Source organism: Ipomoea triloba, chromosome 11 (assembly GCF_003576645.1).
Source record: "Ipomoea triloba cultivar NCNSP0323 chromosome 11, ASM357664v1".
Classification (NCBI taxonomy): domain Eukaryota; kingdom Viridiplantae; phylum Streptophyta; class Magnoliopsida; order Solanales; family Convolvulaceae; genus Ipomoea; species Ipomoea triloba.
Genome location: NC_044926.1, coordinates 198,519 through 223,936, shown reverse-complemented (window position 1 = coordinate 223,936; position 25,418 = coordinate 198,519). Strand labels below are relative to the sequence as shown.

At 37.8% G+C, this 25,418-nt stretch overlaps 8 protein-coding genes and 1 non-coding gene across 10 annotated transcripts; 6 read left to right on the top strand and 3 right to left on the bottom strand.

Annotated features, from left to right (window-relative positions):
• Positions 1-740: 740 nt before the first annotated feature.
• On the top strand, positions 741-1,773 carry LOC115996782 (kiwellin-1-like). Its single transcript, XM_031236189.1, has one exon. The coding sequence runs from the start codon at positions 1,092-1,094 to the stop codon at positions 1,662-1,664; it is 573 nt and encodes a 190-aa protein (XP_031092049.1). The 5' UTR covers positions 741-1,091; the 3' UTR covers positions 1,665-1,773.
• LOC115996781 (AT-hook motif nuclear-localized protein 9-like) lies at positions 1,719-5,460 on the bottom strand. The gene is made up of 6 exons (XM_031236188.1): positions 4,785-5,460; positions 3,816-4,427; positions 3,342-3,409; positions 2,697-2,828; positions 2,398-2,559; positions 1,719-2,218 (listed from the first exon to the last, which is right to left on the bottom strand). The coding sequence occupies exons 2-6, from the start codon at positions 4,231-4,233 to the stop codon at positions 1,988-1,990; spliced, it is 1,011 nt and encodes a 336-aa protein (XP_031092048.1). The 5' UTR covers positions 4,234-4,427; positions 4,785-5,460; the 3' UTR covers positions 1,719-1,987.
• Positions 5,461-7,107: 1,647 nt separating this feature from the next.
• Positions 7,108-9,381, top strand: LOC115996877 (protein pleiotropic regulatory locus 1-like). Its single transcript, XM_031236315.1, has 9 exons — positions 7,108-7,333; positions 7,428-7,452; positions 7,590-7,710; positions 7,914-7,995; positions 8,239-8,301; positions 8,508-8,592; positions 8,916-9,008; positions 9,107-9,170; positions 9,317-9,381. The coding sequence occupies exons 1-9, from the start codon at positions 7,212-7,214 to the stop codon at positions 9,379-9,381; spliced, it is 720 nt and encodes a 239-aa protein (XP_031092175.1). The 5' UTR covers positions 7,108-7,211.
• A 972-nt stretch (positions 9,382-10,353) lies between these two features.
• LOC115997088 (protein pleiotropic regulatory locus 1-like) lies at positions 10,354-14,641 on the top strand. Its single transcript, XM_031236562.1, has 17 exons — positions 10,354-10,574; positions 10,669-10,693; positions 10,831-10,951; positions 11,155-11,236; positions 11,480-11,542; positions 11,749-11,833; positions 12,157-12,249; positions 12,348-12,411; positions 12,564-12,649; positions 12,744-12,845; positions 12,974-13,057; positions 13,244-13,304; positions 13,397-13,463; positions 13,564-13,641; positions 13,727-13,791; positions 13,940-14,017; positions 14,137-14,641. The coding sequence occupies exons 1-17, from the start codon at positions 10,453-10,455 to the stop codon at positions 14,307-14,309; spliced, it is 1,449 nt and encodes a 482-aa protein (XP_031092422.1). The 5' UTR covers positions 10,354-10,452; the 3' UTR covers positions 14,310-14,641.
• Positions 14,642-14,707: 66 nt separating this feature from the next.
• On the bottom strand, positions 14,708-14,779 carry TRNAC-GCA. Its single transcript has one exon. It is a non-coding gene; the product is annotated as a tRNA-Cys (tRNA).
• Positions 14,780-14,877: 98 nt separating this feature from the next.
• Positions 14,878-16,721, top strand: LOC115996801. The gene is made up of 2 exons (XM_031236215.1): positions 14,878-15,042; positions 16,338-16,721. Exons 1-2 carry the CDS (start codon positions 14,926-14,928, stop codon positions 16,452-16,454), a joined length of 234 nt encoding a protein of 77 aa, XP_031092075.1. The 5' UTR covers positions 14,878-14,925; the 3' UTR covers positions 16,455-16,721.
• A 162-nt stretch (positions 16,722-16,883) lies between these two features.
• Positions 16,884-18,670, top strand: LOC115996800. The gene is made up of 2 exons (XM_031236214.1): positions 16,884-17,338; positions 18,089-18,670. The coding sequence occupies exons 1-2, from the start codon at positions 16,921-16,923 to the stop codon at positions 18,304-18,306; spliced, it is 636 nt and encodes a 211-aa protein (XP_031092074.1). The 5' UTR covers positions 16,884-16,920; the 3' UTR covers positions 18,307-18,670.
• Positions 18,671-18,677: 7 nt separating this feature from the next.
• Positions 18,678-21,007, bottom strand: LOC115996798 (F-box/kelch-repeat protein SKIP4). 2 transcript variants are annotated; one of them, XM_031236212.1, is made up of 3 exons: positions 20,888-21,007; positions 19,708-20,247; positions 18,678-19,422 (listed from the first exon to the last, which is right to left on the bottom strand). In XM_031236212.1, exons 2-3 carry the CDS (start codon positions 20,157-20,159, stop codon positions 18,825-18,827), a joined length of 1,050 nt encoding a protein of 349 aa, XP_031092072.1. In that variant the 5' UTR covers positions 20,160-20,247; positions 20,888-21,007; the 3' UTR covers positions 18,678-18,824. The 2 variants fall into 2 exon arrangements, with proteins under 2 accessions (XP_031092072.1, XP_031092073.1); XM_031236213.1 differs by lacking the exon at positions 20,888-21,007 and adding an exon at positions 20,482-20,812.
• A 790-nt stretch (positions 21,008-21,797) lies between these two features.
• On the top strand, positions 21,798-22,933 carry LOC115995664 (small nuclear ribonucleoprotein-associated protein B'-like). The gene has a single exon (XM_031234766.1). It carries the CDS (start codon positions 21,890-21,892, stop codon positions 22,727-22,729), a length of 840 nt encoding a protein of 279 aa, XP_031090626.1. The 5' UTR covers positions 21,798-21,889; the 3' UTR covers positions 22,730-22,933.
• The last annotated feature ends 2,485 nt before the right edge of the window (positions 22,934-25,418 follow it).

The following is a 25,418-nucleotide window of genomic DNA, read 5'->3' as shown; positions in this document are numbered from 1 at the left end:
TTACTTCTTTTTATCTTTTCTGTTTAATGATTAATGGGAGTTTGTTTTGTCTAATGAAATGGGTCTGCGGATTGAATATGTGTAGGGGATTATTGGATCATAGCAACACAATGAACTGATCATTCTTGAAAATTAAAGCTGATGTCTTTTCTGTGTTCCTTCTCAAGAACAGTACAGTGCTTTAAGAACCAAATTTCATGTCTTGAAATTGAAACTTTGAAACCCTACAAGGCTACAATCTTTCCCTGTCAGATCTCTGCAATTTTAGCTGTTAGCTGTATGGTACATGACAGGTGGGGCTGATGAGGATGAATATAGAATAGCAAATATGTATTCTTAATTATAATTTGAACTTTCATTTACGTGGAATACATACTTCAATTAGGAAACTTCCACATATACCCTTCCAAGAACATTGTTCCATTTTACAACAACAGTAGATCCTACAATGGAAACATACAAAAGCTGACATTCCATGACGGTAACTTTTGCAGGCTATTTTTGTCCTATTATGTGTTGAAGTCTTGAAGATATAGACAGGTTTTTTTTATTTTTATTTTTTTTAAAGGAAAGCTCACAACTGCTAAATAAAGGTGCGACGATACGGGGTAGAAAAAGAAAGTATAGAATGAAAGTACACGTAGAATTACTCAGCCAATATTGATTAGTCTCGAGTTTTGTTTTTCTAATGAAGCCAAGTTTAAGATTTGACTGTTTAAACTCTCTTCAATTTTGATTACACCGTTATCTCTTTGGGTCATTTTGTTTGAACGATTGTACTTGACCTGTCTCACTTTGGATTACTCCCCAACACAAATAATGAATTGTACTCCATTGTTGACCACAGATTTGGCATCCTGTCTCAATGTCTCCCCAGAACAACATAATTAAGGTTGTTTCTATCAAAGAATGCCGTGAAGGTAAAGCTGAATTGGGAAATGGGGAAGAATATAATACTACCCAAGTTGAAAAGAATTACAATTTTTATGGTTTTTCTGGTCCCAAACTCAAGTATATAAACCGGTTGGATGACCATTCTTTTCACCATCTCAGCACTGCAGTAACAAAAGACAGAAAACAATAACAATACCATGAAAACCTCCAGCTTAGGCGCATTTCTTCTCGTGTTGTTGGCTTTTGCCACTCTAACACAGTCTTGCTTAGCTGCTGGCAGGTTGCAGGCCTGCCAGCCGAGCGGCAAGATACGAGGCATAAAGCCGCCTCCCGGGAAATGCAACCGAGAGAATGGTTCAGACTGTTGCAAACAAGGCCAACTGTATACTACTTACAAATGCTCACCCGCTGTCATTGGAGCAACCAGGGCGATTCTCACGCTGAACAGCTTTGAGAAAGGGGGAGATGGTGGCGGGCCATCAGAATGCGACAACCATTACCACTCTGATGAGAAGCATGTTGTGGCCCTTTCAACTGGATGGTATAGTGGAGGGGACAGATGCCTTAATTACATCAAGATAAGTGCTAATGGAAGGACTGTGACAGCTATGGTGGTGGATGAGTGTGACTCGACAATGGGGTGTGATGATGAACATGATTATCAGCCACCTTGTCGCAACAACATTGTTGATGCATCTAAATCTGTCTGGGAAGCCTTAGGCTTAGATCAGAATGAAGGACAGCATGAAATCACTTGGACCGATGCCTAAACTATATATTGTGTTTAATTTTCTGCAGTATTTATCTATATGTAAACGTGTGTGTCTGTGTTTGATGATTTCTGATAATAAATAGTAAAAGGTTTTTGGTTTTCAAGGATCAAAATATGCCCACAGAATAAATGTTGTCCAAACTAAAGCAAAGAACAGAATCAAACCATAAAACACACTAGATTTCTCTGTCGAACTGCAAACCGTAACGGTCCTAACTTACAAGGGAGTTGTGATTAGTCCAAGAAGTTGCAGCTGGAGATGTTCGACTACGTTGGCTTCAGCACAATATGTACAGCCCATCTGCCTGCTATCTGACGTTGTTATCCTCGCATTAAATCAATGTCAGTGTGGTAAGCATGTGAATCCAGTTGGCTTGAACCAGGCCAGACACCCGTTGAAGAGGCCAGGTTCAGAGTCTGGTTCTGCTGAGTATTACTGGGAGATACAGAATTGTCAATAGTCTGGCTATCCAAATGTCCTGCGCCTTCTACCCTCTCTATGGCTTTGCTCTTTGCCCTTGAATTAACACATAGAAAGCTCCCTGCTATTACCTGAAGTCATTCAACTTCTCTATTGAGTATATGCCCATTGAACTATTGCAGTAAAGACATTTTCGGTTTTCCTTGTTTTAACTCACAAACCAGTAACTTAATTTTCTTTAAAAGTACTCGATAATATTGAAGGAGCAAAATTCCCAGACTATTAGCTTCTGGAGCATCGCAAAGAGTACCTGAACAGGACTGGCAGCTATGAGGACTCCCCTTACTATACCACCTATGACGCGACCATCTGGACTAGCAAGAGCTACGCTTAGACTACCAATCCTGCTCGATGGACCACCACTGTTACTGACCAAGTAGGAGCCTGAGAGAGACAGTATTTCAAACCGGCCCTGTAAAGGACAACAGCAGCAGTCAGGAAGCTTGGTTTCGGGACTCCAAGATTTGAACTAAGACATGAAAAAACATATTGTATCCTACAACAGAAAGTATCAGAATGCAGTGGCACGCAGTTTGAACTAATTAAAACCTCATATGTAACAGTGCCACCAGAAGTTGATGGTTGATGAAGAGTTACAGTGGAAAGAGCACCATTTGCTGACAAGATGCACACAGCTCTTGTCCCTTGTTGTGAAAATGACATTATCTTTGTTGTAATGTCCTGCAAAAACTCATACTATCAGGCCAGTTGACCACTCATTTAGAATGTCTTACTATGCATATATACATGACATATGACAGAGAGAATGGCATTATATATTTTTCAGGAGTTATCCTTTCAGTATCAGGATTAAATCATGATATTGCCAAATGCCAAGAGACTCGTGCACCATTTGCCCACCCAAAAACAAAGCCTCTTCAAATGTGTTGAACACATTACTCATAACAAACAAGCTGGGATAACTTTCTATGCTAATCAACATTGTCATTCCAATGTTTTCCATTTACTTTGAAAGTCTCACCTTAAAAATAGACAATTGATACCATGCTTTCCTGGCTCAGGCAATTCCTACCAATATTCAGACCCAACAAATTTTGCACACGAGCATGAGAGTGGCGAGACAAGCATGCACACAAATGCACAAATGTTTAATGCACTTCCTTTGTTTTGGGAGGGGGTGGGGTGGGGTTAATGGTAAGATGATAGGAAAGACTTGGCAAGTACATCACGTACCTCCCCTACAGCAATGGTAATGATATGTGGAGTGAAACCAATTCCAGCTGTGTTAGACATCCATCCACCTATCAAAACAAAGAAACATGAGTTTTTTCCCCCTTTTTTAAAGATTAAATAAATATATTTTTAAAAAGAGAGATACATTCTGAATCATAGTCCAAAGAGGATTCTTGGTTTAGGAAACACATAAAGATCTGAAGTTAATGATCATCCATCCTGAAAAATACTTTTTTTTTGGAGTTCAGCATTTGTCTATCATAAAACACTCATCCATTCTAGCAATCAAATGCAAACATTAGAAGTTTCAAAAGATTAATATAATGATCAGTATGAAACATCAGACAATGTAGACATGAATGAAATTACCTATGAGTCAAATAATGGATGAGTATGAGTTTTCTAGTGAACATGTAAAGTTTATGCTCATAGCTTTTCAAATGCAGTGCCAAAGCTAACCAGTGAGTGTATTACCAAGAGTAGTTAACTGTTGCTTCCGGCCACTCCCTGGTGGCCTTCCTCGACCCCTCTTTTGGGATGGGGTTAATCTTGCTGCAGGAGAAGAAGTAGAGGGAGTCAATGCCAATGAAACCTTGGCATCAACTCCATACTTCCGAGGTCTTCCCCTTTTCCTGCGCACAGGCTCAGTCTGTGGCATAGCAGTTGGTGCACCAGAACTACCTCTAGGTGGCATTGTTGAAGAAGGCTCCATGATTAACGTTTGCCCAATTGAACCACTTCCACTACTTGATTGAAATGGGACATTAACACCAGTTAATGAGGGATGAATGTTCATTGTTCCCTGAAAACCAACCCCAGACCCAGTCATCCCTCTCTGCATATAATAGGGAGCTGATCCTCCAGGTAAAGTCATAGCTTCCCTTGGATCCATACATTTATTTTCTTCTTCAGAACAACTCAAACAAAATAGGCTCCAATTCAAGCAGTGGCCAAACTTGAGAGTACAAGAAAGCGAGAATCTCTACTCTTCTTCAACCACAGAAGGCCTGATCTTCATAACATCCAGGCTAGCACACTTGCAGCTTCGGATAAGATAAACTACGAAGACTCTTGATTCTTGAACACCTAACAGGTGTTTCAAAACGAATATGAGTTCAGTAACTCTCTTGCAATCCCTTAGTTGATGAATACCAATCCCAGTACTTCAAATGCACATGATAATCAAACCATCAAGCATATTTTATAGTGGATGGATTTCTTTTAACAATGGCAGTGAAATACAAGACAAATAAACAATAAAGCTGGTTTGAAACAGTATAGGGGGAAGATACAAAAGAACAAACTAAGTTTCAGTGTTTCTTCAATTAACAAGTGAAGGTAGACAAAGAACTCTAATTAAGAAACATATAAATTATGTTCAAACTCATAGAATGAAGAGGAATTGTTGAAAAAGCAAGAACGCAAAGATATTTCACAGCTTACCAAACTTGGTGAGGCATGAGAAATGACAAGACTTGAATGTGGAAAAGACACAAAAAAGGAAAATAGGACGGCAAGTATGGTCCACTCTCATCCAACCATATGCGATCCCAAATGCACCCTTTATCACAAAGCAATCTTCAGAATATCCCCACAAACAAACACTCTAGCATAAACAGCCGAACCCCATTAAAGAAATCAATGCCATTGCATGAACAAACAATCTTAACACTCTCAACAATCAAACCCGGAGAGCAAAAACACTTCTTTCCTTATGCATGATTAAGGGGGGAACTTAAAGCACAAATCTTGTGAATGTAATTGAAATTTCAATGGAAGCAGAATAGTGTATGATTGTGTATCCAGCTATGCTGAAAACGAGATCTTTTAGCTAAAGAAGAAAAAATATCTGGAAATGGGTGAAGAGGAGTGTGAGAAAGAACAGTAAGGTGGTGGGGTTGGAACTTGGAAGGATGAACTTGCAATGAACAGTAGTAGCACGTCCTTATCTGAATTGAAGTGAGATTTCAAGTGTGGGGCAGAGAGAAGAAGTGTTTTCTCTTTCTTTCAATTGTACATTCATATACCAAAGAGCGTTGGTATATAGGATGGGAGAGACATATCTGCTGCGTCATCTTGTGGTACCTGAGCGATGAGTGAATAGCATTTGCTGCAGCCTACAGCCAACGTTTAGGAGAGTGACAGGCAATGACAAAAAAAGGCGCTGAATGGATAAATTTTATGTAGATGAAGATGAGATGGAAAAAGGCAAATACCCACCGCGGTTCGGTTCTCATGGAATCGGAACCGGAACAAGTTTGATTTCGGTTCTTTTTTAGTTGATGATTTCAACTGTTATAACTTTTTGTTTTTTTTAATAGGGTCCCATTCAATTACACACATATGTACAATTGAATAATTAATAAATAAAAAATTAAATTATTGAACAATTTAAAATTGTGTAATTAAATAAAAAAACAATATGTTCTCCTTGTTTTTAAATCATTTAAAATAAAATAAAAAATCCAACCCTCACTCTCCACTCTGTAACCAACTTGAAAATGAAGATGGTTAATTTTATTATTATTATTATTATTGGAATTCATCTTTTTCTACAACCCTTAACAATCAAAAATGATAATTATTGTAGAATATGATAGCTCTTACTTAATGGAACGGAGAACCGCAAGGGACATTGTCCAATCTCAAAAATTGTAAGATCATAGAGAAACTAGATGGTTAACACCTCATAATTGATAGCTCAAGCTCAATATAGATGCAACGGTGCAAACAGATTTTGGTATAATGGGATTCGGATTTGTGATCAGGAACTTCATCATAGTCATACGTGTGGCATGAGAATAAATTTACAGTACGGGATAAATGGAAGCTATGATGGTTCTTGAAGCTCTTAGTTGGGTGAAGTTCAAAAATCTCAATTATGTTGAAGTGGAAATTGAATGTTTACTAATCCATTCTACCATGAACAACACTAGAGACTCTTCTTTCAACCTTATTGCCTATAATATCATGGAAATGATGAATACTTTGAATCAAATTTTCATTAGGTTTTTTAATCGATATGTGAATCAGACGGCCCATACTTTAACTATAAAGTTTGTTTCCTTGTCATATTGCATTGACTGGTGAACTTTTTTTTGTAATGCTTTGCTTTGGACTTGATTGAATGATATGCTTATATTTTGCCTTAAAAAAACATATTCAATTATTATAACGTTATTATGTTACTAATATGCGAAACATAACTTTAAGATATTATGTAGGATATAGTCAATACCTAATGTGTTAATTTTGATGTAAATAAAAAGACTCACAATTGTTACTATATGTGTACATTGAGTAGACCTTATTATTGTATAATAACTTGCAAACAATATAAGAGAGTTATAATGCAATTGAAAGGTTATGTATGACAGGTACTGGTAAAAATGTGTTTATTTTTAAGTGATGACTAATGAGGTGTTTTGTTGGATGTAATTGAAATTTCTTTTTACAATGACATTTTAATCGTTATACAAAGACAATAACTTGTGCTAAACCGTCTCACGAGCTCGTGAGACGAGTCAAACCCCGTTGATTAATGATATCGAAATTCGACACATTAATCAAATATCCAACCATTGCACAGATTGAAACTCGTGATACGATTTCATACAAGTGTTACTTTTATACAATTTATTTTATTCTGATTCTAAATAATTATATCATTCTTTACCAAATAAGTAAATTGAATTCCTCTTTTATTCCGAAATTACAATTGTTTTACTCTCTTGGGAAAAAAAGGGGGAGGGGAAAGATAAAAGACCAACAGGCAAGAAGAAAAACGACAGCCGAACCTAAACAGCTAAACCCCGCCTCGACACTGGTCTTCAGGGAGCAAGCTAGGCTTCTGCAAAGGCAGGGCCACAGATGGATTCGGAGTTAGCAGTAGAACCGCAATCTCTGAAGAAACTGAGCTTCAAATCTCTGAAGCGCGCTCTTGATTTATTCTCTCCTCTCCACGGCCACTTTCCCCCGTCCGATCCGGAAAGGTACTCCTTCAAACTTAATAAAATACACATATTTATCTCATATCTGTAGCCCTAATTGTGATATTCATAGTTTATTTGTTTATTTTGCTTGCAGCAAGAAGATTCGAATAAGTCATAAGGTCAGTTGATAATAATAAGATAGGAGCTTTCTGTTATAGTGATAATGCTGATATTTACTTATTTTAGTTTAGTTTCTATGGCATTTGTGCAAAATCGTGCTGCATTTTTATGGGTGTGTTTTAACTTGATGATTAAGCTAAATATTGAGTATGCTGCTATAGCAAGCAAAGCAGCTCAACCTCATTCTAATTCAAAGGCGGCTGCCCAAAATCAAGCTCAAAAGGCTTCTGCTCCTTCAAATGCCCTTGCTCTTCCAGGTATAGCTCTTCCTGTTCTATTTGGTAGATTTTTAATTGGTATTGACATGGTACCTGTTTTGAATGTGTTGAATGATATACAAAGAACCTTTACCCTTGATACATCAAGGGTTGATCAATTTATCATAGAGAAATTCAAACTGTATTATTAAAATGAGTAAGGTGGTTCTGTTGTTTTAATTGCATTTGGCTTCACCTGGCAGGCCCAGAAAATGCAAGAGACCCACAGAAGGGGGTGCCTAAAAACGAGTTAGCTGTTGGTCCGTCTTTGCAACCAAAGAGCACGTATGTTATACTTTTTTTTTTTTCTCATTTCTTATGTTTTTTTGCCTTTATTTTTGGTATTCCATGTTCGTTATTTTGTTCTAGTTCCAAAGTCATGTTCTTTTTAATAAATTTCATTGGATATGCCTCCTATGTCCTAACAAGGTTGCTCTTGTCTCATGTCTGCTTTCAATATGAAATGGAAAACAAGTCATACGATTCCAATGATTCACATTCACTTGTCATCTGTTTTTAAATTTACAGAACGGATGGGTTCGCAGGTAGAAGTACTGCAGTTATTCCTTCACAACACACTTCATCAGAAAGGTTGCAGTCATATATCCTTATATTCTATGCAGTATTTTCCTTATACTAGATGGATTATCAGGCATTAGCCTAATTTTTTGTATTGTGAATTTTATGTTCAACCTTCTCTCTGAATTTTGTTGGTTAGTTTTAGGCATTGGTTTAAAATGATATAGGCCATCCTATATAATACTGAAAAAATACTATTTTATTTGTTCTTCTTTCAGGAATCTTTCTACTGCTGCAATAATGGAAAGAATACCAAGTAAATGGCCACGTCCTGCGTGGCATCCTCCCTGGAAGAATTACAGGGTAAGTAACTTGAGCTCCTTTCTTAGGGAGGTGGAGATCTGCAACTCACTTTCTCCCATAAGAATGATTAAAAAGTATGATTGTTTGTTCATATTCAATAGACTGAGCGGTATGACACCCCCAGTCTTCTTGTGTAACTTATCCTATCATTTTTATGTGATTTTCTTGGGTTGTCAGCTTTTCATGTATGATTGGCAATTGATGGATGTTTCATGTTTGAATTTAATTTGCTTAAATTATATTCTTGGTTGCATCTGTCCTTGTGAAAATAGGTAATGCAGTGTATTCTTTGTTCTGATATTTCTAATTATTTGAATGTATAGGTGATCAGTGGGCATTTGGGTTGGGTGCGGTCTGTTGCAGTGGACCACAGTAATTCATGGTTTTGTACAGGGTCAGCTGATCGGACTATCAAGGTAGGAAACTCAAAATATTGTTTTTGGTATGGGCCAGGTAGGGACTAGATTAGACATGCTAACAAAAAATTTATTTGGTTCCTCTATTCTGGTACAAGATTTGGGATTTAGCAACTGGAACGCTAAAGCTGACTCTTACTGGCCATATTGAACAAATAAGAGGTTTGTTTTACAAATTTTGTTGTATTGTGGAATATTTGTTGTTGATGTTTTTTTTTTTTTTTTTTTTTTTTTTTTTTTTTTTAGAAAANGGTTAACACCTCATAATTGATAGCTCAAGCTCAATATAGATGCAACGGTGCAAACAGATTTTGGTATAATGGGATTCGGATTTGTGATCAGGAACTTCATCATAGTCATACGTGTGGCATGAGAATAAATTTACAGTACGGGATAAATGGAAGCTATGATGGTTCTTGAAGCTCTTAGTTGGGTGAAGTTCAAAAATCTCAATTATGTTGAAGTGGAAATTGAATGTTTACTAATCCATTCTACCATGAACAACACTAGAGACTCTTCTTTCAACCTTATTGCCTATAATATCATGGAAATGATGAATACTTTGAATCAAATTTTCATTAGGTTTTTTAATCGATATGTGAATCAGACGGCCCATACTTTAACTATAAAGTTTGTTTCCTTGTCATATTGCATTGACTGGTGAACTTTTTTTTGTAATGCTTTGCTTTGGACTTGATTGAATGATATGCTTATATTTTGCCTTAAAAAAACATATTCAATTATTATAACGTTATTATGTTACTAATATGCGAAACATAACTTTAAGATATTATGTAGGATATAGTCAATACCTAATGTGTTAATTTTGATGTAAATAAAAAGACTCACAATTGTTACTATATGTGTACATTGAGTAGACCTTATTATTGTATAATAACTTGCAAACAATATAAGAGAGTTATAATGCAATTGAAAGGTTATGTATGACAGGTACTGGTAAAAATGTGTTTATTTTTAAGTGATGACTAATGAGGTGTTTTGTTGGATGTAATTGAAATTTCTTTTTACAATGACATTTTAATCGTTATACAAAGACAATAACTTGTGCTAAACCGTCTCACGAGCTCGTGAGACGAGTCAAACCCCGTTGATTAATGATATCGAAATTCGACACATTAATCAAATATCCAACCATTGCACAGATTGAAACTCGTGATACGATTTCATACAAGTGTTACTTTTATACAATTTATTTTATTCTGATTCTAAATAATTATATCATTCTTTACCAAATAAGTAAATTGAATTCCTCTTTTATTCCGAAATTACAATTGTTTTACTCTCTTGGGAAAAAAAGGGGGAGGGGAAAGATAAAAGACCAACAGGCAAGAAGAAAAACGACAGCCGAACCTAAACAGCTAAACCCCGCCTCGACACTGGTCTTCAGGGAGCAAGCTAGGCTTCTGCAAAGGCAGGGCCACAGATGGATTCGGAGTTAGCAGTAGAACCGCAATCTCTGAAGAAACTGAGCTTCAAATCTCTGAAGCGCGCTCTTGATTTATTCTCTCCTCTCCACGGCCACTTTCCCCCGTCCGATCCGGAAAGGTACTCCTTCAAACTTAATAAAATACACATATTTATCTCATATCTGTAGCCCTAATTGTGATATTCATAGTTTATTTGTTTATTTTGCTTGCAGCAAGAAGATTCGAATAAGTCATAAGGTCAGTTGATAATAATAAGATAGGAGCTTTCTGTTATAGTGATAATGCTGATATTTACTTATTTTAGTTTAGTTTCTATGGCATTTGTGCAAAATCGTGCTGCATTTTTATGGGTGTGTTTTAACTTGATGATTAAGCTAAATATTGAGTATGCTGCTATAGCAAGCAAAGCAGCTCAACCTCATTCTAATTCAAAGGCGGCTGCCCAAAATCAAGCTCAAAAGGCTTCTGCTCCTTCAAATGCCCTTGCTCTTCCAGGTATAGCTCTTCCTGTTCTATTTGGTAGATTTTTAATTGGTATTGACATGGTACCTGTTTTGAATGTGTTGAATGATATACAAAGAACCTTTACCCTTGATACATCAAGGGTTGATCAATTTATCATAGAGAAATTCAAACTGTATTATTAAAATGAGTAAGGTGGTTCTGTTGTTTTAATTGCATTTGGCTTCACCTGGCAGGCCCAGAAAATGCAAGAGACCCACAGAAGGGGGTGCCTAAAAACGAGTTAGCTGTTGGTCCGTCTTTGCAACCAAAGAGCACGTATGTTATACTTTTTTTTTTTTCTCATTTCTTATGTTTTTTTGCCTTTATTTTTGGTATTCCATGTTCGTTATTTTGTTCTAGTTCCAAAGTCATGTTCTTTTTAATAAATTTCATTGGATATGCCTCCTATGTCCTAACAAGGTTGCTCTTGTCTCATGTCTGCTTTCAATATGAAATGGAAAACAAGTCATACGATTCCAATGATTCACATTCACTTGTCATCTGTTTTTAAATTTACAGAACGGATGGGTTCGCAGGTAGAAGTACTGCAGTTATTCCTTCACAACACACTTCATCAGAAAGGTTGCAGTCATATATCCTTATATTCTATGCAGTATTTTCCTTATACTAGATGGATTATCAGGCATTAGCCTAATTTTTTGTATTGTGAATTTTATGTTCAACCTTCTCTCTGAATTTTGTTGGTTAGTTTTAGGCATTGGTTTAAAATGATATAGGCCATCCTATATAATACTGAAAAAATACTATTTTATTTGTTCTTCTTTCAGGAATCTTTCTACTGCTGCAATAATGGAAAGAATACCAAGTAAATGGCCACGTCCTGCGTGGCATCCTCCCTGGAAGAATTACAGGGTAAGTAACTTGAGCTCCTTTCTTAGGGAGGTGGAGATCTGCAACTCACTTTCTCCCATAAGAATGATTAAAAAGTATGATTGTTTGTTCATATTCAATAGACTGAGCGGTATGACACCCCCAGTCTTCTTGTGTAACTTATCCTATCATTTTTATGTGATTTTCTTGGGTTGTCAGCTTTTCATGTATGATTGGCAATTGATGGATGTTTCATGTTTGAATTTAATTTGCTTAAATTATATTCTTGGTTGCATCTGTCCTTGTGAAAATAGGTAATGCAGTGTATTCTTTGTTCTGATATTTCTAATTATTTGAATGTATAGGTGATCAGTGGGCATTTGGGTTGGGTGCGGTCTGTTGCAGTGGACCACAGTAATTCATGGTTTTGTACAGGGTCAGCTGATCGGACTATCAAGGTAGGAAACTCAAAATATTGTTTTTGGTATGGGCCAGGTAGGGACTAGATTAGACATGCTAACAAAAAATTTATTTGGTTCCTCTATTCTGGTACAAGATTTGGGATTTAGCAACTGGAACGCTAAAGCTGACTCTTACTGGCCATATTGAACAAATAAGAGGTTTGTTTTACAAATTTTGTTGTATTGTGGAATATTTGTTGTTGATGTTTTTTTTTTTTTTTTTTTTTTTTTTTTTTGGAGTGCTAATTGGACATGGCAAAAATAAGAACAGAAAATTCTAGCAGAGTATTAACAACTATCATTCTTTACAGGCCTTGCTGTTAGCAATAAGCATACCTATATGTTCTCTGCCGGTGATGATAAACAAGTAAAATGCTGGGACCTAGAACAAAATAAGGTTGGTTAAGATCTAAGAAATGAATCAAGCCCTTCTGGTATAAATCATGGTCAAGAATGTGATTACATAATAGTCACACTTTTTTGTGTCATAGGTGATTCGGTCTTATCATGGACATTTAAGTGGTGTCTATTGCTTAGCTCTTCATCCTACCATTGATATCCTGCTCACTGGTGGTCGTGATTCTGTCTGTAGGGTATGTTGTCTCTTAAAAGAATGTCATCCAGTATTCTAACTTTTGTTCTGTAATTGATATTTGAGCCACTTGAATTTCTATAAATTTGGTCATAAAATTCTGTATTGCTTATTTTGATGATTTTCAAGGTCTGGGACATCAGAAGCAAGATGCAAATACATGCTTTGTCGGGGCATGAGAACACTGTCTGCTCTGTTTTTACTCGACCAACGGTAAGCTTTTCTTCTCATCAATTTTTTGTTTTATTTTTATTGAGGCATTTAATTATGCTTAGTTACATTTAAGGCTTGAGACTAGGTCAAATAATTGTATAATTATTGCCATGCTTTCACTCTTTCTAATTGGTTTATCTGTGGGTTAACATTAATTAATCCAACATTTTAACTATGCCTTTTCAGGATCCTCAAGTCATCACTGGTTCACATGATTCAACAATAAAATTCTGGGACCTTAGATATGGTATTGTTTTATGGATATTGACACCGTCTAACTTGCTAAGTAACTTTGTTGCTCACTTTTATGGTTACTGGTGACGATTGTGTGCTTGGCAGGTAAGACTATGGCAACACTCACACACCACAAGAAATCTGTGAGGGCAATGGCTTTGCATCCAAAGGAGTATGTATATGCACTTTTTTCATTAGCCTTTCAACAAACTTGCTCTTTAGTTCCTCATTTCTGGGCTCACATATGACTGATGTCTATTTCTCTGCTCTAGGGATGCTTTTGCGTCTGCCTCCGCTGACAACATAAAAAAATTCAACCTCCCCAAAGGAGAATTTTTGCACAACATGCTGTAAGATTTGTGGCATACCCTAATTTTCATCTATGTGGTATTTGGAAGCATTATTGTTTTCTAATACGGCGTTATCTTGTTACAGTTCTCAGCAGAAAACAATCATCAATGCAATGGCGGTTAATGACGAGGGTGTTATGGCTACAGGAGGTAAGAACTTTGAACTTTGCATTTGAGTTGCATGATGTTAAATTTCCAACAGAGGGGGAAGGGGTTGTTCAACTCTGAGTACTGTCCCATTTCTATTCTTTGTGGTGAAATTCATTCCTTCAATTTCCGTTTCTTTTATTGTATGAAGGTGATAATGGAAGCTTGTGGTTCTGGGATTGGAGGAGTGGCCACAATTTCCAGCAAGCCCAAACTATTGTTCAACCTGGTATGTCCCTTACCCTAGGCTCTGATCAATTCCATTAATGTTTATATATATATATATATATATATATATATATAATTTAAATAAAGAAAAGACTATTGATTTGCTGTATCTTGTGACAGGGTCACTGGAAAGCGAAGCTGGCATCTATGCGCTCACCTATGATGTAACCGGTACAAGGCTTATTACTTGTGAGGCTGACAAGACCATAAAGATGTGGAAAGAGGATGACAATGCCACCCCAGAAACTCACCCTCTTCATTTTAAGCCCCCAAGAGATATGCGCCGCTTCTGATGACGTTCTGTTTTGCTTCCTTCCCTTCAGCGTTCTCCGATTGTTGGGCATTTATATATATTTCAGCTGCTTTTTGACTGTAGTTGCACTTGTGTTAACAATATACTCCACTAGTAGCACAATCGAAAACATTGTATTTGTAGCTTTTTTATGTGCATTTGAAAGAATAGTTCTCTTACCCGTATAAGAGGATGGTTGAAAATCCATTTATTTAGTCTTGGAAGGTGAGATTACTCTTTTAAGTAAAACATTGTAGAGATTACTCTTTTAAGTAAAACATTGTATTTGTAGCTTTTTTATGTGCATTTGAAAGAATAGTTCTCTTACTAGTATAAGAGGATGGTTGAAATCCATTTATTTTGTTTTACGCCCTCTCTGAAATTAATAGATGAGGAAAAAGGGCCCAACCGGGTTCGAACCGATGACCTATTGATCTGCAGTCAATTGCTCTACCACTGAGCTATGGACCCTTGTTGAGCTGTTTAGTCAGAAAAAGTTTTATGGAGTTTCGTTTATCCTAAATAGTACTTCATAGTTCATACCTTACTTAGAAGTCGGAAACGGTTCCAGACTTCAGTGCATTCTTCTTGAAGCAGAAAATTTCAAAGACAAGGAAATGATGGACCCCAAAACTGAGAAGCTGGTGAGAAGGACGACTATGGTGGCCACTGCTGTTGCTTCTTATTTCCTTCTCACTGCTGATTATGGCCCCGAACCCAATGCCATCGACCCTGTAAGTTTCCTTTTTAAAAAGAAGTTAAATAAATATAAATAATTAGTAATTCTTTACTTCCGAAGTATTTGGGGTTTATTTGATGTTTTTGACGTGTGTTTGTTCAACTGTGTTTTGATGTTTGCTTGAATTTAATATAGCGAACTGTTTGGTTAATTGCTTATTTCGATTGTAAGTGGAATTTTGCAAATAGGTATTGTTAGGACTGAATTGTGCCTTTTTCAGTGTATGTTTTCGTTCCGGGATTTAAATTGGTGTTGGTGGAGGATTTGCTAGTTATAGAGTTCCCCTAATTAGCTTTAAGTAGGTTCTTACAATAGTAACTATATCTGATCTGTTTTTTGGAAGCATGAATGACTTTGATAGGGACCATTTTGAAGTATGAGAAGGGTTCATGATTTGCTTCCTTGGCTGTCCACATTAATCAAAACATAGGAATCTTGGAGCCTTTGTGGATCGGAGAGTTATTTGGTTGGCCTGCAGTGTATTGGAGCTTATTCATCCAGAAAACATAAGCTGGGAAAAAAGCTCACTTTCAAGAATCTGCATAATTGAAAGTTTTCGGGGAAATGGAAACCACTCTTTTTTAATGAGCTCTAGCTTGCCCCAACAAGCAGCCAAGTACTAGCTGTCTTATTTGCTTTCTGGTTCTTGCCAAAAGAATACTGCTGACTTATTTGCATTGATTGATAATATATTAGAGAAAAATAGGTTGCATTACCAGTAACTGATATAAACTAGTAAGTCCTGCTAAAGCAATTTGCTTATGACAAGCTGAAAATTTTTGAACCAGCTCTTGTTCTTTTCTTACTAGCTCTTGATGCCTCCCAGACTAAAGTTAAACATCAGTGTTCAAAAGTGATCTTGTTAGTTTCAAATTCGGACTTTCCTTGCTTAATTAGATGGCCTTGAGTCCTTGACCTTCATCTTTGAATTATCACATGTTTTAATTTGTCGGGATGTCTTTAGAAGTGAGATGCAAATTCATTTTTACTGAAGTGAGTGAAGGGGGTTCCTTGAAGCATTTCGAAGAAGCTCACTTTTCTGCTCTCCTCTTTTACCATGCTTCATCTAGCGAGCGATTAGGCAGGAAAAAACATAAGACAAGATTAAGGACACCAGTCTAGTTACTAACATTGGACTTGTGAATGTCTTGTGACTTGTGGTGATTGCCAATCATACTCATCTTTAAAGGAAGTTTCCATGTATATTTGCCCATGTTTTTGTGTTGTTTCAACATCCTTCACACTTGAATTGCCCCATCCTGATATTATTCTCTCTTTTTGCAATGGCAGATTAAAAACGCTATACTTTCAGCAGAACGATCTGTAAAGGAGTTCATCTTTGGATCAAAGAAGAGTGTTCAGGAAAACGAGACCGAAAAAGCCCCAACTGGTGTGGAGAAACACTGAAAAGCAGCCTTTTGTTAACTACTACCTTTGCTTGTAAAAGAATTTTCTTTGTAGGATTTGCTGTCCGGAAATTTCATGTTACAACTTTATATATACTCCGTGACAAAGTTTTGCAGTTGCACACTTTTACTTTAGCTGGAACATAGAGTAGGATGAAGGATGATGCATTAGAAACCAAAGAGGGCTCTGACACTATGAAAACGTGATACTATAAGACTAATTTAAATTTGGTGATGTGTGTATAGTATAAGACAATATTTTGATTTATGTTACAATGTAATATCGGTTTATAATTACTTTCGCAACCTACTGAAACACAAAAAGTAAATATTGCCTCACTAGGACTTGATCTCCCATTTAGGAAAGCAACTGGTACTAGTAATTCGCAAATTTGATTGTTTGATTTAGTTGAATCGTTTCCGGAGGCAATAGTAATTGTTGTCAGACAAGTAGACAATAGACAATAATGAGTATATACTCCGTAATTTTAAGAAGCGGACCACAATTCATTTCAAATTTTCAAACGTTTACTTGTCGTTTTTGCCTCCTCCGCCCTCTTGTCTGCGCAGGCGCTCCTCTCTCTCTCTCTCTTCTCCCGTACCGACGCGACGCGGTGGCTCCGAGAGTTATCGGGCGAGTCGAGGTGCAGATGTCGGGTCAAACAGTAGCCGAAACTCAAGGGTCGCAAGACGAGGAAGAGCTGGGGAATCTAGAGGAAGAGGTTACCCAAATGGCTGAGAAAGTAGCAGAGTACCGGGCCACGCTCCCGGATCAGCTCAAGACCACTCTAGCGTCTCTTCTTGCTGCTCAGCGACCTGCTCTCCAGATGCATTTCGATGTCGGTTCCCTACCTCAACCCGGAAGCTCTAACGCCCCTGCCTCTGGTACTTTCCTAGGGTTTCCTCATTTCATTTCAATGCGTCTTAAAATTTCAAATAGATTTTCCGCGTTTTTCCATAAATTTGCTATTGGCGTATAATTTTTGTCAATTTTGCATTTTCCTGTCACTTTTAGCTGGAAATACTTGCGTAGTATAGTAACTATGGAGGGAGGTTTCTAGCTAATTACGTGGTATTGACTGTTGATCTGTTGCTAAAAATTGCTAGTATTTGTTAAGTGAGTGCATCCTTGGTTTCTTTGGTACTGAAATATTGATAATTACAGTTCAAGCCAAAGGAGTAAAATTGGTAAAGTTGTGGCAGTTTGCGCTTGATTGCACAGTTCTAGTGTCTGAAAGAATGCCGGAGTAAAAAATGATTTCATTAAGAAACAACAGTAGCTATTGATGAAAGCTGGAATCTTAATCTTGAATTTAGTAGTTCATGATACTAGTTTCCAAATATGCCATAGTAAAAAACATTGATTTCTGGATGTGTGTATTTGGGGTCATAATGTTTGTGATTGTTGGTGTCTGTGTTCATATTGATTTCACTCTGGCTTACAATGGTCTCCATCTAACAATGATGCTAGTTTAAAAAGCGTTGAATTCTGGATGTGTGTAAGCATTTTGGGGTCATAATGTGTGTGTTTTTTGGTGCCTTTGGGTTCATATTGTTTTCATCTTTGGCTTTCAAAGGCCTCCATCGAACTTCTGTATATATTCATCGTCTTCATCGTATCTTCATTGTGGACAGATTTAGGACCTGCCGAATCTGAAACTTTGGGTTCCTTAACAGAGGAAGAGCAGGAAGAGACGGAGAAAGTACAACTCCTGAAACAGAAGATTTTGAGCAATGCTTCTGCCATACCAATTGTCTTAAAGAGGATGAAGGAATCTATGCCAAGGATTGATAAATTAGAGTCACACAACGGATTTATCCATCCTCCTTTTAAACGAAAAAGGACCAGCTGATGGTTTTGTACCAGATTTGCTTTCTTGTATGTTATTGTGCTAGCTACATACCTTTTGACCTCTAAGGTAGCAGCCATTAGAGAAAGGAATGGCTGGTCTAAGTTGCACGTCAACTGGTGAGTTAAGGGTCATTGTTGTAATTACATAGAAACACCTGTTTGATATCCGTATGTATTATAACCAATTATTCATAACAATAGGGATTAGCAGATGACAATTTTATGAAAAATTGTAAGCTTTGTTGTTGAGGTTATGATATTTTGTGGTGCTATCTGCAGCACCACTTTTGCTTATTGAATCTTGATTATGTAAAGAACAATATGATTTGTGTACTTTTTCAATCAAAACCTTAAAAACTTCTCAACTTGGAATTTGTAAGAATTTGTTGTCATCTAAGACTTCAGCCAGTATGTTATTCTCAGCTCATAAATACAGAATTCAAAACATGATATTACAAGCATCTTAAGTACACCTTCTTCATGCAATATCTCACAGAATGCAATCTGTGCAGAGATGAATTATATAGCAATAGCTTTACAATCTAATATTTCATCATCAGAAGTAGTTTTTGGAACAGAACTACTCACCAATACACCATCCATGTTCCATGCATTTTCAACATCAAATACCACTGTGCTAAGCCCCTTTCCAATAATAAAGATCTTTTTTCCGATTGCTGCAACCCTACATGGAGGCTTTGTCAATAGAGGTGACAATCTCCCCATCGCAACCCATTCCCTGCTATCCTTCTGCCACACCATCAGTCTGGTTCCTGAAGTCTGGTCCAACACAAAAAGAGTTTCATCTATAACAACTGCTGGGCCCCGCCAACCCAACACCAAGTCAGAATCTGCTTGTTGCCACTCTCCGGTTGATGGTTCAAAGACGACAGCAGACACAAGAGAAGATGCGGCTTGATAACCAGAGCGAAGGTAAATTTTCCCATCCAAAACAAATGAATCTTCAATATCAGGAAGAATGCTGGGGTGAACATGAGAGCTCCAGCAACTAGTTTGGGGGTCATAAGTGTCCCAGGAATGTTGGTTACTTGATTGCAATCCTAGTCCACCTATTGCATAGAGTTTTCCATCCAAGATTTCACAAGCAAAGTAGCACCTGAATTACAGTAGAACATTATAATCTCCTTCTATCATGATGCTTATGGTGCTATGAAATGAATGACAAGCTACGTAAATCTATTGGATAATTCATTCCTCTTGCGATAAAGAACTATGATGTGCTAACTAGAAAATGTATGAACTAGAAAATGCACCTATACAATAATGGATAATATTCCACTTCCAAAGGTGCAAAGAGAGCAAGCTCCAAAGAAATATGAATAGAAATCCCCTCAAGAAAACAAAAATGTTTTCATGAGCTGCATATAGTTAACAACATTACCTTGCAGCTGACAAGGGAGCTGCTTCATTCCAAATATTTAAAGCAGCATCATAAACATATACTTCATCAGTAGCATCTTCAATCCAGCCACAGCCACCTAACATGTATAGTTTCTTCCCCAGCACTTCAAAGCCCATGCCTTTTCTCTTCAAGCAGCGAGGTGGAAGTCCTTGAATACACTTCCACCCCCTTTTTAAATAATTGGGGTCCAACATATAACAACAGAGCTGTTCAGACTTGTCTCTGCAGAGGGCATATATCCAAGCCTCCTCCAGAGAATTCTTTTTTCGGTAAGAGTACCACTCCTCACCACACATGAGGTCTCTCCATTTCTTTGACACGCATTTGAGAACTCCATGATACTTCCTTGGCACCCTTGCCAAGCAGAAAAGAGCAATGTCATTGGGAAGCCCGGGAATCAGGGGCAATTGCTCCAAGAGTTCACTTCCCATAGCTACCACTAAATTACAAATTTTAGAGTTTTTACAATGAGAGGGCAGCCAGATCACAACTCACAGATTCTACGTTTGTGCTTCTCAACTGCAAATGGGATAGATACAAGTCATAAGCTGTCTAATACATAGTCGAGGCAAAAACTGGGAGAAGAAATATACAAGTAAATATGTATATGATAACATTAAAGGAAACCCATAAATTCAATTCTTCTAGCAACCAAGAACCATGAACTGAAATGGACTTATCAGTTATCACATCAATATTGTCCACAAAATTACTCTTCAAACAGAAAGCAGATGCGAAAGCCAGAATTTTTACCCAAAAGATGAGCAAGAAAAATTTCTTTTAACATCAGATTCAGCAATTAAACTCTTCAGCGTGGTGATTACGAGTATGTCGCTCAAATCAACCGGAAAATTTGCACCACACTAAAATTAATGTTAAATGCGCACGTCATCTTAGTCTTAGGTAATTCCAGATCCAACAAACAGCTGCACGGAGTAATAAGCTAGCAAAAGCTTCATCTTTAATAAACTGAAGTCTAAAATCCAAAACAAAAATACCTACGAATTTGCAAATTGAATGGAATTCTGAATCTCATTTTAGGTAAACACAACGAGAGATCAAGTGAATGTAGCAATTAAGGAACTGGAAATTTTGCTTATTGTTCTCATAAATGGAAATAACGAAAAACAAATTGCGTATTGTGGTCGTCGAAACTGACCTTTTGAAAGAGTTGAATATGCAGCTTTGGGTTGCTGATCGGCAACGGGAAGGACGGAAGGTATAAGAAGAAACTTTCGGAACAAAGAAAGAACTATGCATATACCGGTGGGAACATGGGATGGACTACCAAACAGGCCTTCGTATGGTTGGGGTTCCATTTTACATTGTTTTTTCTTTCATCCAATTAAAATTAATCTTTTGGTGGAAATAAAAATTGAGAGTATATTTGAGAATAAAGGTAACATTTTTCTAAAAAATAAAACAATGTTATTGATTTAAGTTTTGTTTGTCTAACAACTATATGGTGTAGGATTCGTAGTATAAAGAACTATCTAGGTAATTTTTTATGCGTACTAAGTCGTGTTTCGATTAACTGTCATCGGACCATGTTGATTGTCCACACAACATAGCTAATTAAGTGATTCTCAATTGTTATTTTTGGTTGGTTACTATATAACTAAAGTAATTTACTATACATCCCAATTAATCGTTTTTATTTTATATTCCAAGTATGTGTATCACCAATTTTGTATTGTTAGTTGGAATTCAACTATTTTTTGAATTGGCTCTGTTGTGCTAAATTTTGAATTGAGTAGAATGTGCTAAATTTTGTATTGTTAGTTGGAATTCAACTATTTTTTGAATTGGCTCCGTTGTGCTAAATTTTGAATTGAGTAGAATGTGTCTATAACGATTTAAGAGTGGATAAACTAAAGTAAATTTAGAAAGTTCTAAATTGGGATTAAAAGTGCAATGGAACTTTAAAGGGTCAAAATACGATTTATAAAATGATAGGGGTTTGTATGCTACTCCTAATAAATGAAGGGCCAAATGAAATTATTTTAGGTCCCATACTCTTTATGCAATAGTGATATGACCCCAATGCGTAAAACTGTTTTCCTCAAAAGCCCTAATCCTGAAACCCTTCCCAGAACCCCACTGAGGCACTCACAGTCGCAGCTAGAACCCTAGAGACATCTCTGCTACAGATTCAGCGAAAATGTCGATGTCCAAGAGTTCGAAGATGCTCCAATACATCAATTATCGGATGCGGGTCACGATCCAGGATGGTCGTCAGCTGGTTGGCAAGTTCATGGCGTTTGACCGCCACATGAACCTCGTTCTCGGCGACTGCGAGGAGTTCCGGAAGCTTCCGCCGACGAAAGGCTCGAAAGAAGAGCGAGAAGACCGCCGCACTCTTGGCCTCCTCCTCCTCCGCGGCGAAGAGGTCATCTCCATGACTGTTGAAGGCCCTCCTCCTCCCGATGAGTCCCGTGTTAAGGCTACTTCCGCTGCGAATGCTGTTCCGGGACCTGGAATCGGTCGTGCCGCTGGCAGAGGTGTTCCTACTGGGCCAATGGTTCAGGCTCAGCCTGGACTTGCTGGCCCAGTTCGTGGCGTTGGTGGGCCTGCCCCCGGAATGATGCAGCCTCAGATATCACGGCCTCCTGTGCCTCAGGTTTCAGCTCCGCCGATCAATTACCCGCCTCAGCAGCCGCCTATGGTGAGACCACCAGGTGGAGGGCCACCAATGGCGCCTCCGCCGCAGGCCATGATGGGTAGACCTGGTGGGCCGCCAATGCCGCCTCCACAGTTCCGACCGGGTGCTCCTCCTGCTCCTGGGCCATTCCCACCCCAGTTTGGACAGCGGCCTATGATGCCTCCACCTCCGATGATGAGGGGTCCACCTCCTCCTGGTGCTCCTCCAAGACCAGGTATGCCTGGAGCCCCGCCTGCACAACCTCCTCGCCCTGGTATGCCACCTCCTCCCCCAGGTGGGCAGGTTCCTGTGTATGGACCACCTCGTCCCGGAATGCCACCTCCCCAGAATCAGCAGTAATATACTCAGTATGTACCATCAACCGAGCCATGTTAGTAGATGTTTGATCAAAGCCTTTAGTGTAATCAATCTTATCAAGTAACTGTTGGATTTTAGTGAGCCTCTCTGTAGTGGTCTGCATATCTCCTATGTTGAATTGGTTCAAGGTTCCTTTTTGGATTTGAGTTTACCTTTATATGAGACTTGTTTTTAAATTTCTGATAATCTTTCCTTCTTGTCTTTCAAGACCTCTTTAAGGAGAATGATAGTAATTTTAAAATCTCTAGTTTAGGCTCCAATGCACTGGTAGCACAGGCCCTTCCCAGACAATTGATGGGCTTTCATTTCCATCACCCCGATGCCCATGCTAAGGGAATATATAAACACAGACAACTATAATATGAATTGAAAATGAAATTTTTCTGATCAACAGGGTATAGTGATGGGGTAAATTAGTAAATAATAACTAGTGCTGCCTGAGCATGCAGTTCATTCAGGATTTCAGGTTGAATAGTAGGGATGTTTCACTGTTGCATGAAACTTTCTTCAGTCATACATGATATATTTTTTGCTAATACAGTATGTTATTGATCAGTCAAAACCTGCTAATATATTGATAGAATTCTCAATGCAACTCAATCTTGTTTAGGAGATGTATGTGCACCATTTTAACATGAAATGAGTTTATTATACATGTCTTGCAAGAGAGATATGTGTTTTTTCTCGTCTCCCCTACTCCTTGTGTTATGTGTTATCTGCATTTTGCATTGTAGATTTTGTGCAACTGAATGTTGCATATAGGTTGATGTTGATAACTCTGTTTTGCTGGTGGCTGTTTGCACCACCTGCAATCACACATTCATATACAGGCCCCGGATTAGTTAATGAAGAATGTAATCTTGCCTTACTATTGGATTATGCTTTGAGTGTGTAGTTGAAACTTGGAAATACTATGTTCTCTGCCCTTTTGGTAGTGTGCTGGGCTTTGAGGATATATGATTATAATTAGACATGTCATTGAATGATAAAGGGCTCCTTGCCCAGGCTGTTGTCCCTATCACTTTTGCAGATGCAGTAGATAGTATGAACTGAACTAATGAAACTGAGCTAAGAGTATACGAACATGATAGGGAAACAAGTTCTTAATATATGAAAATGATATGAATCCAATTATGCATCGGCTTTGCCTCCTGCTGGAGTTTCACTACTGTCACAACAGATAGTTTTAAGCCAAGTGATAGTTGGATTGAGATTCAAACACTCATCTTGTACATTGAGAGTTTCTTTGCAACACTCATCACTGTACGTACAATCCCATGAATATGCATTGTTTACTGATTCATGCTGGGTCCTGCTTGTGCATGTTTCCAACACTTTTGCCATTGTAGGGCAGTTGTCTGCACTTTTACTCGGAGGTGGTGGTATGGTTGGATTCTTGTGCACAGGCGGAGTTAGGGTTGGGTCCTCTTGCACGTCATGTGGTGTTGGAGTTAGGGTTGAATTCTCTTGCACATCATGTGGTGGTGTTGGGTTCTCATTTGCTGCCGCTGGCCATATTTTGGGGAGTATGTATTGTTCACAGGTATAGCGGCAGTGGTACAGTGGCGGAAGATTGATGGTCCTCCAATGAGTTAGTATGTCCTGTACTCTGTCTCTAACAATATCAGCAATCCTTGGGTCAAAATTGTCGTAGAAATCCTCGGGTGGGAGCCAAGGAGAATTGTAGGTTGGAGGTGGTGGTGGTCGGAATTCATATGGATTCCATGCAGATGAATAAGATGTGTGGTTGGTGGGCGTTGAAGTATTGGCAGCTGATGGTAGGCTATGTGAGGCGGAGGAGTGAAGGATAAGAACCAGACTTACAACTAAACCTTCGATCATATTCAAATGTAGGTATGGAATGCAGTGAATGAACAAAGTGTAGTGTAGTGTAGTGATGGGGTGTATGCAGTGTGGTCTTATAGTGAGAATGTAATATGGGTTTTGTTACGCCTTGGTAAGGTTAGACATCATGCACTTTGCATGCTGATTCTCATTACATAATAACCGGAAACATACACTTTTCTTCCCTTCTATTTATCCGATCCACAAACGAAACCAAATTTAATCTATTTGTACAAAATTCCAAATACTTTTTTGGTGCTAAATACTTCAAAGAAGCGCGTCTAACTCAACTCCATAGCTTTGTCCCTGGTAACAAAAAAAAAAAAAAAAAAAAAAAAAAAAAAAAAAAAAAAAGAGAATTCTTGGAGTCCCAGGCTAGGCTTTCATCAAAGCTATGTTTTGGTATAGTATTGGGTGGACGAGATGATGGGGTTAAGGTTTTTACTTTAGTGATGTAACAAGTCGCAGCCTGTAAAGTAAAGTATATTGGGAAGTTTGGTATGGCCTGGAAGATTGACATGGGCCAGAAGGAACATGCATGGCTCAGTAACAATTGAGTGCATACATCATTTGAATTGAAGCGCTTAACCTTACAGAATGAAATTTAGACTTGTTATTTTATATCCATCATTAACCGTAGATAATAATACATATCATATCATCAACACTAATATAATAAAGATTATTGGTAGTAATGAATAAGAGTAATTTGATTTAGGCTCTGTTTGGCAGAGCTTATTTAGGAGCTTATAGCTTATTTTAAGCTACTAATAAGCTATAAGCTCTGTTTGGTAATGTTCCTAAAATAAGCTAGTAGCTTAAAATA